This window comes from Cyprinodon variegatus, unplaced genomic scaffold, assembly GCF_000732505.1.
Source record: "Cyprinodon variegatus isolate N-32 unplaced genomic scaffold, C_variegatus-1.0 Scaffold147, whole genome shotgun sequence".
NCBI lineage: Eukaryota > Metazoa > Chordata > Actinopteri > Cyprinodontiformes > Cyprinodontidae > Cyprinodon > Cyprinodon variegatus.
This window is the reverse complement of record NW_015150600.1, coordinates 733,211-747,410: the sequence shown is the minus strand read 5'-3', so window position 1 is coordinate 747,410 and position 14,200 is coordinate 733,211. Positions and strand designations below refer to the sequence as shown.

Sequence of the window (14,200 nt, the reverse complement as noted above, 5' to 3'; positions counted from 1 at the left end):
AATGTATATCAATATAAATTTTATCATTGACCTTTTTTTTTTTATAACAATCAGGCTTTTTAACAGAGGTGCATAGACTTTTTGAGATCATTAGATTTCTCTTTTTAGTCTAAAAAGTAATATTTTTTTTTTTACCTGTGAAGATGATCCATTTGAACTGCTTTGATACAAATCTGCATCGTTTGGTTGCCACATTAAGAAAGCAAACAAAGAACCCTAGTTCTTGAAGGGGAAAAAAAAGTAGGGAAATCTGGATTGATGGAGTCAAAGCTTGATCTTTCAAGCTATGTGCAATAAGGCAATTGTTTAATTGTGTACTCAGCTCCACGGATGTCCCCACTAAGGTCCGCCAGTATCACAGTCTAACCATGTGCTTCACTTAAGTCATCTGATATTTATCTAACCCCTATTTTTTGTTGGTTATTTTCAACTTAAAGTTGTGATAAACCTTTTGTTGTTGACTGGGCTGAATTAAATCTTTATGAAACATTTTCTGTGCTGAAGTGGTATGTGATATAACAAAAGACAGGATTGTTTGTTAAAAGAGGCCATTTGTAGAAGGTCTAACAATCTAGATTCCTTTTTCTCAGGTTGTTTTACAGAGTAATATAAAAATTAAAATGTTCTTTTTGATTTTTATTTCAGAATTACCTGTAAAATAAGCAAGCACTTCAATAGCTAAAGATCATCTTTCTTTCAGCTTTTGATTTTGGAATCTTTGAGTGGATTTCAGTGTTTTTTTTTTTTTCCTTTTGCTGTGAAATTTAAAACAAAGTTTACTCAAATTTGATGAAAGCTTATTCTTCAGAGCATATGTAGGAGTTGCAGTTGGAGGTGCAGTAGATCAGTCATATGTTAACCTAATGGTCTCCCCAGCTTTACTAAAAGTGGTTCAAAGAAAGTTGAGCTTTAGCTGGTTGTGAGATAGTTTGGAGATGATTTCAGAGCATTTATTTTAGCCTTAAAATAGAAATGAAAATCCCTTTATTGTCCCAAAGGGAAATTTATGGTGATTACAGCAGAAAAAGATTAGAGAAAAATTGTCACATAAATGTGAACCTTAGAAAAATGTAATAGAATAACAGAATAGTGAAAAGTTATAAAATACTGTACTGTAAAGTGTTTAAACAATATAAAAAAAATGTGCACCTGGAGAATAAATAACCAATATACAGCTATGGACATTTTTACAGTAATGGGTATTTGAAAATAGAAACCTCATAGATGTGCAAAATGACAGCAGCAAGTTATTTAACCGACTAAGGTAGAAACTGCAAAATCAGCATGAATGTAACAACTTCTTGAGGTTTTTGGTAACAGTGGTGGTTATAGTTTTACAGCTGCTGGGAGAAAAGGATCTGTGATAACGCTCCCTGATGCATTTAGGATGCAGCTGTCTGTCAAAACCCAGATATCTGAGAAAGACAAAAGCTGGATTTCATTTAATCACTGCTTTTATTACTAGAGAAGACTAGCATTAATAAAAGAAACCTAAATGAATATTAATGTTTTAGGTTGCAAAGGTAGCCTACAGGCAGTATTTCATTCAAATTCATTAAAGTAGGCCTATGTAACGTTACGTAAAACATGATTCTGTCCATTCTGATCATTTCATTGACCTAACATTTTCATGATAAATTAGCATCTGAGATCAGATTTTTTGAACTATGACTTTAAAAAAGAAGTTTCACAAATGAGACCAAAGAGAGGAAAAGAAAAAAAACTTTGCAGTTGTTTAATAAATATGCTTTAAAAATCTTACCCCACATTTATGCAGCTAAAGCTCAATTTATTGAACTACTTTAGCCTTTTATGCTAGTGAATAATAATGTGTTCATATTTTTTGATGAGGAATAAAGCATTCTTGGATTGTTGTTTTAGTATTTCCGTATGCATTAAAATGATCTTGGTTTATAGGCAGATTATACCTTATCCTCATAAATGTCTGACTGTACTATCTGATACTTTAGAGCATCTGTGCCTCATGACAGTGTTCACATGTTACATGTATATTACATTTAAGTAAAAACCTGTGACACAATGTAATGTTAATCACAATGAAACCCCCGTTGAAATCATGCAGTGTTGCAGAGAAACCATAGCTGCTGTTTGCCCTTTTTTACCTCATTGTTACCAAAAGTCAGTTTGCTTCTTCTGCAAAGCCTGGCCAGACAGACACAGCGTAATTCAATTTGGCTGAGCAGGCTACTCTCTTCAGGACACTATCATGATAACAGGTTATTTAAAGCAATTATTATTTAACTGTTATTTCAATTGAAAATGCAAATGTGGTCTTAAACCACCTAGAAGACATTAAAAACATTAATGACTAGTTCAGACCAGGTTATTAAGAACAGCAAATGGCTGATTAACGCAGACTGTATTGATATATGGTGTTTTTTTTAATTTTATTTAAAAAGATGGGCCTTTTTTTTTATAGAAATTGCAGGACATACAGTTTCTAAGTGACCCTTTGTTTAAGCTAGTCCTTTTAGCGTTTCAGTTATGGCAGGATCTTGCTGTATTTCACTGACATGTTTATACATATGCCCTTTCTTCCTTCATTTTTAAAATGTTGAATCTTTTATTTTTTCCCCGTTTTTACCAATAGATCCTTCTCAATGGGTTGCAGTTTTACTACAAAACAGTAGTATTGCATTTGTGCTTAAATAAAAAGAATAGACTGGATGTTTCAATCTTTATTGTGGTTTTAAGATATAAATGTGAAACATTATCAACCTAGGCAGACCAAAACATGCTTACAGTTATACTCAACCAAAAACACAAATATTCCTCATCATATATTTAAAAGGCACTTTGTTAAATCTGAGAAAAGCAGCAATAATTAGGAAATTTGCTCCAAGAATAGAAATCAAACATCAAAAGGTTCAAAAGAGGAAAAACTTAAATCTCCAACAGATATATCCTTCAGTTACAGTCAACTGAGAAATGGCCACTACCAACAGTATAAGTGTTATAAAAACCCTGCAAAGTAACAGGCTAGTATGGTTTGATTATTGCCAATAAAGGATATTTGAAACCTACCAAATAAAGCCCATCAATAAGTAACATTTCAACTGTAGGTGTTGAAAATGTCATAATTTAACGGAAAGCCTTTAATATAAATGCATGTTTCTTTGGCTTGCCAATGCTCGACAGTTTAAAGGAGCAAGAAGCTGCAACAGTTTAAAGGTTTTGGTCTACAGTGGAGTTTAGGAATGAAAGAAGAGTTTGGAAACAAAGTAGAGGTCATATAAATCTGAATCTGCACTGGCACTTTAATTTCTATTATAAATACATAATTTGTTTGCTTTCAAATGCATCTCTGAAGAGCTTTGGTCACATCTCTTCCACTTCAAACACTGCCTCTCAGCTCATCGTGATGCGCTCCCTATATGGGGAAATGCACTCAGCAAAGTAGAAGAACAGTAAGACTGCTGATATGTGGAGGGCCAAGAGCTGAAGTGTTGGAAGAAAATATTTAATCTAAAACAGAGTTACAGATGGAGATAACCCATTTTAGAATTGCAGAAAAAGACAAAACAACACGAACAAAAAAATAATGTCGAAGTTCCGCGACCTCCAGAGAACCAATGGAAGACAGTTAAGATGGTCTAGCTGAGGCTCAGTCCGAGTCCTCGTCGTCCAAATACTCCTCAGCGTTGCTGTGTGTGCGGGTGACGTCTGGAACAGGAGAAACAGATAGTTCAGGTCTGAAGCTTTTAAAGGAACTTCTCAAATTTCAGTGATTAATGTGCCTGTAGCTCCCCTGAGGTGTTAAGTGGATGAAATTAAAGGCCTTATCCATGTGAACATACACAGTCTATTTCATTTCTGAAAAAGCAGCATTCAATTTTAAGGGAACATATAGGAGGAATCCTGGGGATGCAAATGTTATTCTGCTGTTTTTTTTCTTTAAGCTTTGTTTAGGGTTGGAAACTACCCATACAATTTTTATCAGAACGGTAGAAAACTTTTCTGCTTAAAGCTTAATTTTTCCCTCATAATTTCAAAACCATATCCGTTTTCTGTTCTTATCTATATATATATATATATATATATATATATATATATATAAAAAAAAGCCTTCTGAGTACTTTTATGTTGTACTAACATATTTATCAACTTTTAGAGTTTCATTTTAAACTGTTTCATAAGTAATTAAAGCAATATTAACAAAAATATTCTGAATAACTGTTTTGTGCTTTTGTTAATTCTTCTTTATAGATGGTTTAATACGGATCTTTTTTTAATGAATTTTTGTTTCGCATGTTTTGGTTAATTTTTTTGGTAAATATTTTAGCATGGTTAATTAGTGGCTGTTGGACCGCCTATAAATAGGCTGGGTTTTGATCTGGGAGCGTGGCCCCGCCCTTATGCTCGCTCATAGGCCGCATGAGACCGGTTGTCCTGTTTCCGATTCTTTATTTCTCTTTAGTAGTTTATTTTTGCTGTAGTCCGGTACTAGTAGGGGCTTCGACGGCCCTGTATAGGGTTGTCCCCCTGCTCTACTCTTTAGTTATTTTTGATCGGCTCACCAGGTCCAACTGTCTTTTAATACTTTGGGGGTTTTTTTTTCTCCTGGACACGGAAGCTGAGGATATTTTATTCTGGGGCTTTTTTCTTCTTCTTTTTTCTCTACAGAACATCCCTGCAGCAGTCTTGAGAAAAGAGTTTTGAAAGAGAGAAAAACAGAATAAAAATAAATTATTTTGTATCCTCAGTTTTGTCTGTGTCCTCAAAGATGTTGTGCCTCGTGGACGTAACAATAACTTTTACTTTTAATTACTTACAGAATTCCAAGCGGTGTGAGGTAACGTAGGACGCCTCATTAACAGGTTGTATTTTTATAATCTCTAGTGGGAATTTTCAGTAGGAACGTCTACAGTAGTTTGAAGAATGATATCCCTTACATTTAAACTATTTTTTTTAACATCTTAATTCAGCTTGATGCTTTGATCATGTTTTCCGTTCTCTCAGGCTGTTGTAACTGAGGTCAAGGTTTCTCTTGCCCTTCTACTGCAGTCTGTGCGTCAGCTGCCTGTTTGGTAGGACTTACTGCTTCCTTGCTTCCTCTTGAGAAGTGAAGCACATTGGGCGTTGGTGGCCATCTCCAGAGCCAGTTTATTCTCATTGTTTCTAATGTCTGTCCGTGCATCTGAAGAAACAACAACACATTGATGCTGAGGAAAGCTACACTCCGAGAACATTAAAATGCATAATCATTGTTGATAGTTTCTTTGCAATTATTTGATTTGGGTTTCAATCTACATTCAAATACAGCTAATAAGAGTGTCTATTAAAACAAAGGAGAAACTCACTTTTGTTAAGCAGCATTTCCACAATATCAGAGTAGCCCTTCCAGGCAGCAGCATGCAGTGGTGTGTCTCCAAGTTTATTCTAAAATGCACAAAAGGAATCATTAAAAACACTGACGCAGACACCATCTACAACACTACTTAACTCCCTGAGAGATAAACTGCAGCCATGTCTAAAATTTACATCCTTTATCCATCTGATGTTGGTTGTAAAGTGTTATTGAAAGGCTATTTCTATTAGTTGAATATAATTTGGTTGTGGTTGAGCAATATTTCAGTTGCATGATAATTCAAATCTTAGAGTGTTTACCTTTAGAGAAAATGCATTAAGGCTCCATTTCAGGTAATAAAATAAAATAAAAATAACAAAGAAAAACAACATTTTCTTTCCACTAAGATCAGCTCATTCAAATGCACTCGTTCCTCTCTGGCTTTTAACTCTGCTAGAGATCACTTTTACTATTATTATTTCTTTAAGAGCCTCAACTGTTTTGTTGCTTTGACTGTTTAGCTTAACAGCACTTGGGTCCATACAGTTATTTTTAAAGTGCTTTATAGATAACACTACTGTATTTATCCTTGGATGGATTGAGAGTTAAATTTTTAGCAATGTTACTGCTGTCATTTGAGACACAGTTAACTTAGCTTAGCTTTTATAACATTTCCGTTTTCCCCAAACTGTGTCAAAGTTTCATCTAGGTCTTATTAGCTTACAAAAATGTAATTTGATGTTTTGGTTACAGTTCCTCTGGTTATGATTTGTAATTAACCAAACAATTTCCAGAGCATCCCAGTTCTTCCTGCAAACATTACTATAATCTGAATGAATAACAAACCATTTCTTTCTCTGGGACTATTAGGTTATTTTTTTTGATGCAAGTTTTCTCTGAGGTCTGACTTGTAGAAGAATGAACAATATTAAGATAAAAGAAAAAACATTAGGAACTTTACATAACGTGAAGGAGGGGCATCAAAGCATATGAGGATTGTAGAAAAAAAAATACTAAAAACTACTGTCATTGGTTGTGTTTACAAAGAGACAATGATGGGAATTCTTATCATTCATGTGCTTAATGAATGGAGGAGCGGGTCTAAATACAGTTTGTTAACCTTTCTAGTGAAAGGTATCAAATTAATATTCAGGGCTTATAATTGGTAGGGTTTCCAGCCTAGAAAGGTTTTGATAAATGAGACTGGCTTTTATTAGACCTTTAAAGAGGCAGAATGAGTTTAACAATCCCCTCACCTGTTGGTTGAGCTCCACATTGGGCTGGCTTAGCAACAACTCCACCACATCTGATGGAAAATAGAGAACACGTCTAATGATGTTTCAGATTCATGCAGAAAAAAAAAAAAAAAAAAAAAAAAAAAAAAAACCCCACAAAACTTTTTATTACAATGCAATACGTCGAACAAAACTATAAATTTTCTGCATCCCATTCAGAGACTATTTTCGCCTCTACCTTTGTGTCCTCCGTGGCATCCCCAGTAGAGGGCAGTGTTTCCAGCCTTATCCAGCCCGTTGATTCCAACCTTGTTCTCCAGACATTCCCTCAACCAGCTCATGTTGCCTTCAGTTACACACAAAAAAGACAAATGAGAGGAAAAAAAAACAGACAGTATGCTAATATATAAATAAAATATAGTTAAAAAAAGCTATTTAAAAAGGTTGGGGCGGCTTAAAAATGTATTTAAATACTTAGTCGTACCTCGTTTGGCTGCTTCATGCATTGGATTATCAATGGATTCTGCTTGTTCGGCAACTGAAACACAGGAGAATCAGGACCTCATGTTAGAGCATCCTCTGTTCACCAGATGTGACTTTATTAGGTTAGTTATTTTTGATGATCTCTATTTACTCACCATAGTTACTAGGAATAAGTCCTGTCCTCCCTCTACATGTCCCCTTCCACCAGTTACTGTCACTCTGAAATGAACATAAAAACAAAGTATTTCAACTTTAATAACAGGATAAAAAAAAGAGGACAGTTAATTATTACAGTAATTTAAAAAAAAATTGAGTTGTGAAATAAAGAAGGAGTGTGTTGGATTAAGAGATCGAAGATGGACATGGGATTGACAAAATCATAAAAGAAGAGGAAATTGCAAAGACAGCAGGATTTATTAAATAAAGAGGAAGAGCAACTGCAGAGTCAAAGTTTAAGGGACTTCCAGGAAAGTTTGTAAGAAAGGCAGCAGATTTAATCGGAGCTTTTTACCTACCGTGTCTGAGATGTACAAAATGTCTCCTTCTTCAAAGTACAACTCATCTGGCTGAAAATAAAACAGATACAACTCGTTACTTCAACTTCAGAGAGATTACTCTCACTTCCCAATAAACTTTAACACAAACCTTTTTAAAAAAAAAACTAAAAAAAAAACTTATGCCAACTTACTTTCAGGTAGCAAGGAATGTTTGTTAAAAACTTTAAGCTAAAGCATGCTGACTTGATTTCATTAAGATGTTCACACCAATAGATCCTTAAAACTGTTTCTACATAAATATGATTAATTTTTACAGGTAAAAAAAAAATATATTTTTTATAGCTAAAGACCTGTTTTTTTTATTGATTGCAGAGACTGATGACATTGAAGGTGATTGAGCATTGCTTGATGATACCGAGCTGCTGTCCTCAGGTCACAGACACAGAGAGCTGAAGTGCTAATACACAATTATACAAAAGTGACAACTGAATTAGGGAATCGGTATTTCATTAAGGAAACAGCAAAAAGGATAAATTGTAGTAGGTTTAACATTTGAATTGAAATTGCTGTTGCAGTCGGTTTGTGTTTCCTACCTAGTTCTTTTAATGTTGATAAACTGCTCGCTAGTTTAACTTCTAACTCAATAAGTGGCCTTATTCTAAATGCAGCAGCATAGCAATCTAATCCTGCATTAGACTGATGACAAAAAGACCATATATTCATTCAGGCATTACCAGATTAAAAGAAAAATTATTTTATTTGACATTGAATAAAAAAAAAAAAAAAAAAACTCTTGAACAGGAGGAAAGTTCACCTCCGTCTTGCATTTGTCAATTTGACCCCTAATATTTTTATTTTTAGGATGGATTTTGTCCTGTCAACATAATTCACTGTGCTAGTGACTTCCTTTTCTGACCTTATACTCGTCTCAAGTTTCCTTCTTTAAAATATGCATGCGTACATTGATACGTGTACTTGTGGGTAGAGAGGGGTTTATCACTGCCTCTTAAAAAACCATGAATGACGATAACATTAACGCAAGCCGAGCTCTGAGGGCCACTTCACAAAGTTAACTGAAAACTTTTCTTTTTTTTTTTTAAACCTGAAATCAGGGAAACTTCAGAGTTTTCCGTTTCCTAGAAACAGTTACTCCAGCCTCTGTTTCTGTTACCATAGCAACATTCTCCCTACAGCCAACCTGGTCAGGAGCAGGGTTTCCTCAATAAACCTAGTGTCCTCTGTCTGCATCCTCCTTAAAGCCAATCATGTTTTTTTATTTCCTGATTTAGTGAGGAGAGTTTTGTGCAAACAATGAAAAGAAAATCATCAGTCAGTGAGTCCCATTAGGTGTTAAAACACAAACACGACGAGGATCCAATAAAGAATGCGTTAATTCAGAGATTTAAATACTACAGCTTATATATGTCCTTTCATTTTCAGAAATTATCTTTATTAGTGCTACCTTTTCACCTCACAGTCTATCACATACATCCACAACCTTCCTTCATCTTCACCTGCTGACAGGTGCGCTTCTGCCCCATGAGTTTGCACCAAAATAGATTACTGTACAATCACACAATACCGTTTAGGCAATAAACCAGTTTTCCCAGTAATTTTATCGTGTTTTTAACAGACTTTGGCAGGCCATTTTTATATTTATTAGTTTGCCTGAATATCTATTCCCGTGACCCCAGCGGGACACTCAGCTAAGAGAATCGAGGGGGCGCCGAGAGGGATTAGGAAGAAATGTATTTATGGTATAAATACATATTCAGTAAGCTGAAAACAGCTGAAAACTTTTGTCTAGAAATGTGATTTTGGCCAGGAAGAATCTTATTTTAGTGATCTACCAATGGACCAACATAGAGGAGGTGCTTTAAATAAAAAAATAAAAAAAGATTTAATACATTTTATAAACACCCACATTTTTTTCCCATTTATGCATTAAAATATGCAGTTTAAGTCATGTTAAACAGGCATCTTCTGCTGGCTGTTGCCAGGGTGACTCATCAAATCTGGGCTTCGCTATTAATGGCTTTTCATACTACCAAGTGGACGTACTTAGAGTTGATTGAACTAAGGCGAAGCAGCTTTTATGAAACTGAAAAATCAAGATTTTCCAACCTTATGCTATAACAATTGAGATTTGAGGATTTGAGTCTGAGTTTGTTAAACCTGCTTATTGAAAAGGGCCTCTGATGTTGGAAAAATATCCGGATCTCCAGATATCCAAATTCAAGTACTGAAATGGATCAGAAGATAAAATGTAGATAGGTGCATCTCTAGTTATTAGATGGTGGAAATATGTGTAACTCAAAGATTACAAAATAGATGCAAATTAATAAAAGACCGTTAATTAATGAAAAGAACTTACTGTTCTTGGATCAAAGGTGAACAACGCTCTGAACACCTTGACTTGGCCTGGGCAAAAAAAAAAAAAAGAAAGCAGCTTGTTTAATAAAATATCCAACTATCAAACTGTAGGTTTATACTGGCAGCAGAGCAGTAAACAGAAGATATGCTCCAAAAGAAACAAAGATGAGGTAGAATAAATCACAATGCAATCAATGCAGGTTCACTTATGCAGGTGAGCCAGCTTTAACATGCTGAAATATTATTACATGCAGTGCAAGAGGAAAGACACACAGAGTGGTCATTGTGCAATGCCTTCCCCCTGGGCCTGCAGCTGCCTGGGGTTAGCTGTGCTGCAAGAATGCAACCCGGGTGGTTGTGGTTTTTGCTCGCCAAAGTATCTCAAGAACCCCAGAGAAGCTGATAGAGATATTTGTAAGCAGTCATATTTAGGAACAAAATTACATACACTGTCCAGTTTTGTATGTTGAGAACATAAATGCAAAATTTAGTAAACAGACGAACCACGGAGTTACACACAAACAGAAGTCACCGTTTTAGTCAGAACAAAAACGACTCTCTGCAATAAAACAAAGGACAGATTTTCATCTTCCCTTTTGGTTAGACATGACCCTGTACTGCTTCACTCTGTTGACTTCCTTTGCAAAGTGCCACACCCTGATAAGGTCAACAATATGATTCAAACGGCACAATTTCTGCCCTTCTTTTATACAGCCAATTATAACTGCACACTCTTTACAGGGAGAGCTACAAGCAAACTATTTGTAGTGTAATGAGCATCAAGATGATTTATTTACCAACAAGCATGAATACTAAAGTTTTACTGGAAAACGTTAATTTCTCTATTGTGTTATGATAAAGTTTTGAGTCTATTATGTTATTCTTGTAGTGTAGATGTTTAAAAATCTCTGTTGCTGTTCAGAGTATCTAGAAGTCAGTCTGTTTCTAAGAGGGTGGGGGCTGCCTGTACCACTGCACAACACCAGTTCTGTTCATGTCAAGCTGCTCTGCAGGCTCAGTCATGTTACTTTAAACACACAAATGCCTGAGCTCATGTGGCAAGGTTCTGGCTTCCTTTTAAACCCTTGTGCATTTAGCAGATCTAAGGAAAAGAAGCAGAAAACACACCAAAAACAGAGGTAGAGGAGAAAAAGGAAAGTTTCTGCGATATTTTTACAGCCTGAAAAACAGCTTATATTTAGTATATTTAACTACTTAATTGCTAAATGTGTGTGTGTGTGGGGGGGTGCTCTCCCCACATTGCTGCACTAAACAGCTGTTCAAACTTGCATTAAAAAAATTATAAATACCATGCAACATCTGCATGTCTAGACTTGTTAAAACTTACTAAACATTCACGACACACGTGGCTATGATCGTTAGAAAAATACTACAGCCTTTGTCATTCTATCTATCTATCTATCTATCTATCTATCTATCTATCTATCTATCTATCTACGTTAGTATTTGGGTTCATCTTTATAAAAGATTATTTATGTTTTACATGGTATGCAAAAAAAAAACAATAAATCAAAAGAAGCCCAAATCCTAAAAAGGAACATTAGCAACCAAATACCGACTCCTTACACAGCCAGATACAGCAGAAAACTAGTGAATCCTCAGACATCCTTTTACATCGAAATCAACCTGTCATGTGAACCAGACAAAACAGCATGAAGCAAAGGGGCCACAGGAGATAGGGTGTTCTTATGTCGAGCCATTTGCCACACATCAGTCAATGATAACAGCAAGTATAGCTGCAGTCCCTGATAAGATGCACCTCTAGCAGGACTACTATTTAGGTTAAACCTAAGCAAATATATGATGATGTCATCATTTTGTTAATCCCCCCAAAAAGTTACATCTTTAATCATATAAAATGTTGTTAGGATTTTATTCTGATATAAAGAAAACTAATCATAATAGTAAAAACTCTGCAGGCTATATATTGTTAGAACAAGGATATTTTATAGATCAAGAATTAGTTGCTGGTGGTTTGTTGGTTTTGGTGTTGGCCATAGGTTGTCTCTTCTCATGACATAAAGCATACATGGCTGTGTAACATTTCAGAATCTATACACCTTTTTAACATGGGTCCTAAGGCAGATGGGTCCTAAGTCCTAAGGCTCCTCCCTGCTGTGGAGGAGCAGCAGCTCTACTCCAGTCCTCTAAAGTTATTTTTAAATCCACAGCCTAAACACTATTAATACATATCATGGTTTTAAAAACCTACAGTTTGTAACCCTCCTCCACCTACTGTTGCTGCACACTAATGATCAGATGCCTGAAAGAAAGCGATTACACTTTTCACCTGCTTTTGGGTACTGGGAAACCAAATCTAAAGCTGCAATAACCGCATAAGTCAGAGGCCTAGCCAGAAAATCTTTTATAAGGGTGGCCAATAACCAATGTACACTGAGGGGTGGCCGAAAGCAGATAGGGGCCAGAACCTCAGGGTCACGCTACACTGTTCCAACAGGAACATTAAAGAGCTCAACATCGATATTTTCTAAATAAAGACAAACAATACTTTCCTACATTTATATTGGATGCAATATTTTCAGGTTTGAGTTCTGGAGCAAACATCTTTTCCATCGTCATTACTTACCTGATTTTATCAATAATCATTTTGCACAAAACTGTAAAAAGTACTAATATCTACATAAATTGATTATTTAATTAGTTTTTATTAAAATAGTATTTTTGATTTCACTGAAGACTCCTAAATGACTTGCAGAGACAATTTTTTGTCTTTACCCCTTAAACACAAAATCTAGTTCTGAAAAGAGCATGAATTCTGCACTTATCTTTAATTTTAGTATATTGATGTGCATAATTAATCAGAGTTATTGTTGTCAATTAAATATATCAAAATATTTAAATGTTTTAAATATTCCACTTGAGAGTATTTCTGTTGCCACAATCTGTATTAGAGGGAAAAAAATGGTAGGGGTGGCCAATGATTGGCTAAGGGTGGCCTGGCCCCCCCATCTATCTCTGCCCCTGGCGTAAATCAATTCATTGACCGCAATAACCTGCATTTTCCTTACTGACAGGCTCGGTGCTCCTGTCAATCAGCGAAGAACCAACCAAAGCCTCCTTCCCCCTTTCTATGTAACATTATAACAGAATGACACCAGGAAAAAACACTTGATCTGTTATTTATCTTTATGTAACATATGAGGTGATTTCGACACTAAAATACATCAATAAGAACAAATGCATGGCAGCTAAAATATAACATCTGAGGAGTCCCTGTGACCACAATGTCGCACACATGGGTTTATCATATAGTGCTGCTATATCACATTCAAAATGAAGCAGCATCTGCCTTAAATGTTCTTCCTGTTCATATAGATATTCATATGATAATTTAGCACCAAACAATTGGACAATATTTGTGCTTTTTGTTTTCACGTCCTCCTGGGATGCTAGTGTGCGTCCATTTCTATTTTGTAATGTGTATAAAAGTGATCCAAAGAAAAGCCAGTATGGACTGAATCCTATCATGTCTTTTGCATCATCAGACCCATCCTCTCTAGCTAAAGCCACCTCACATGGAAATAGGGAAGTGACGGTGGCCCAACGGCTCGGTGCTCCTGTCAATCAGCGAAGAACCAACCAAAGCCTCCTTCCCCCTTTCTATGTAACATTATAACAGAATGACACCAGGAAAAATACATAAATCAATGAATTAGGGTTTGCAAGCTTTTCTATTCCGATGCTTTAGAGATTTTGTACCGAGCGAAACCGTCGTCCATTAGGCTAAAACTACCCAACAACACAAGGTGCGGCGTCCACGTACCAAACAGCAGCAAATAAAAAGTTTAAAGTTAAGAAAAAGGTAAATTTAGAGAAAGTCTTACCTGGCTTGGCCGGTTTGGGAGGAGGCTTAGACATAAGTAAGACACGAAGAGAAATTAAGAGTAAAAAAACGACGAGTCGCTTTAAGCAGACACGACGCTGGACTGTGGATCACTATGAAGCTAACGTTGCTAATGAGGAAGTTAGCTAAAGCGGAAAAGTTAGTGGTGCGCATGCGCACAGTAGATGCGAGATAGATAGATAGATAGATAGATAGATAGATAGATAGATAGATAGATAGATAGATAGATAGAAAGATAGATAGATAGAAAAAGGATAAATTAAACATTAATGATTAAATAATCAGTATTACAGAAGTTTATTCATTTATAACTTTTAACATTTAATAGTAAACTTTTGTTACTACTGTTACTACTATACTAATTTCTATTAAAAGTAGTAATAACAGAGAAGAATCATACCTTTTTATCCAACTACAG

General features: G+C 35.5%; 1 protein-coding gene across 1 annotated transcript; it reads right to left on the bottom strand.

Moving 5' to 3' along the window:
- Positions 1–2,681: 2,681 nt before the first annotated feature.
- ostf1 (osteoclast stimulating factor 1) lies at positions 2,682–13,911 on the bottom strand. The gene is made up of 10 exons (XM_015377173.1): positions 13,763–13,911; positions 9,898–9,944; positions 7,542–7,592; positions 7,182–7,245; positions 7,028–7,081; positions 6,782–6,889; positions 6,565–6,614; positions 5,322–5,400; positions 5,060–5,158; positions 2,682–3,684 (listed from the first exon to the last, which is right to left on the bottom strand). Exons 1-10 carry the CDS (start codon positions 13,794–13,796, stop codon positions 3,626–3,628), a joined length of 645 nt encoding a protein of 214 aa, XP_015232659.1. The 5' UTR covers positions 13,797–13,911; the 3' UTR covers positions 2,682–3,625.
- Between the last annotated feature and the right edge of the window lie 289 nt (positions 13,912–14,200).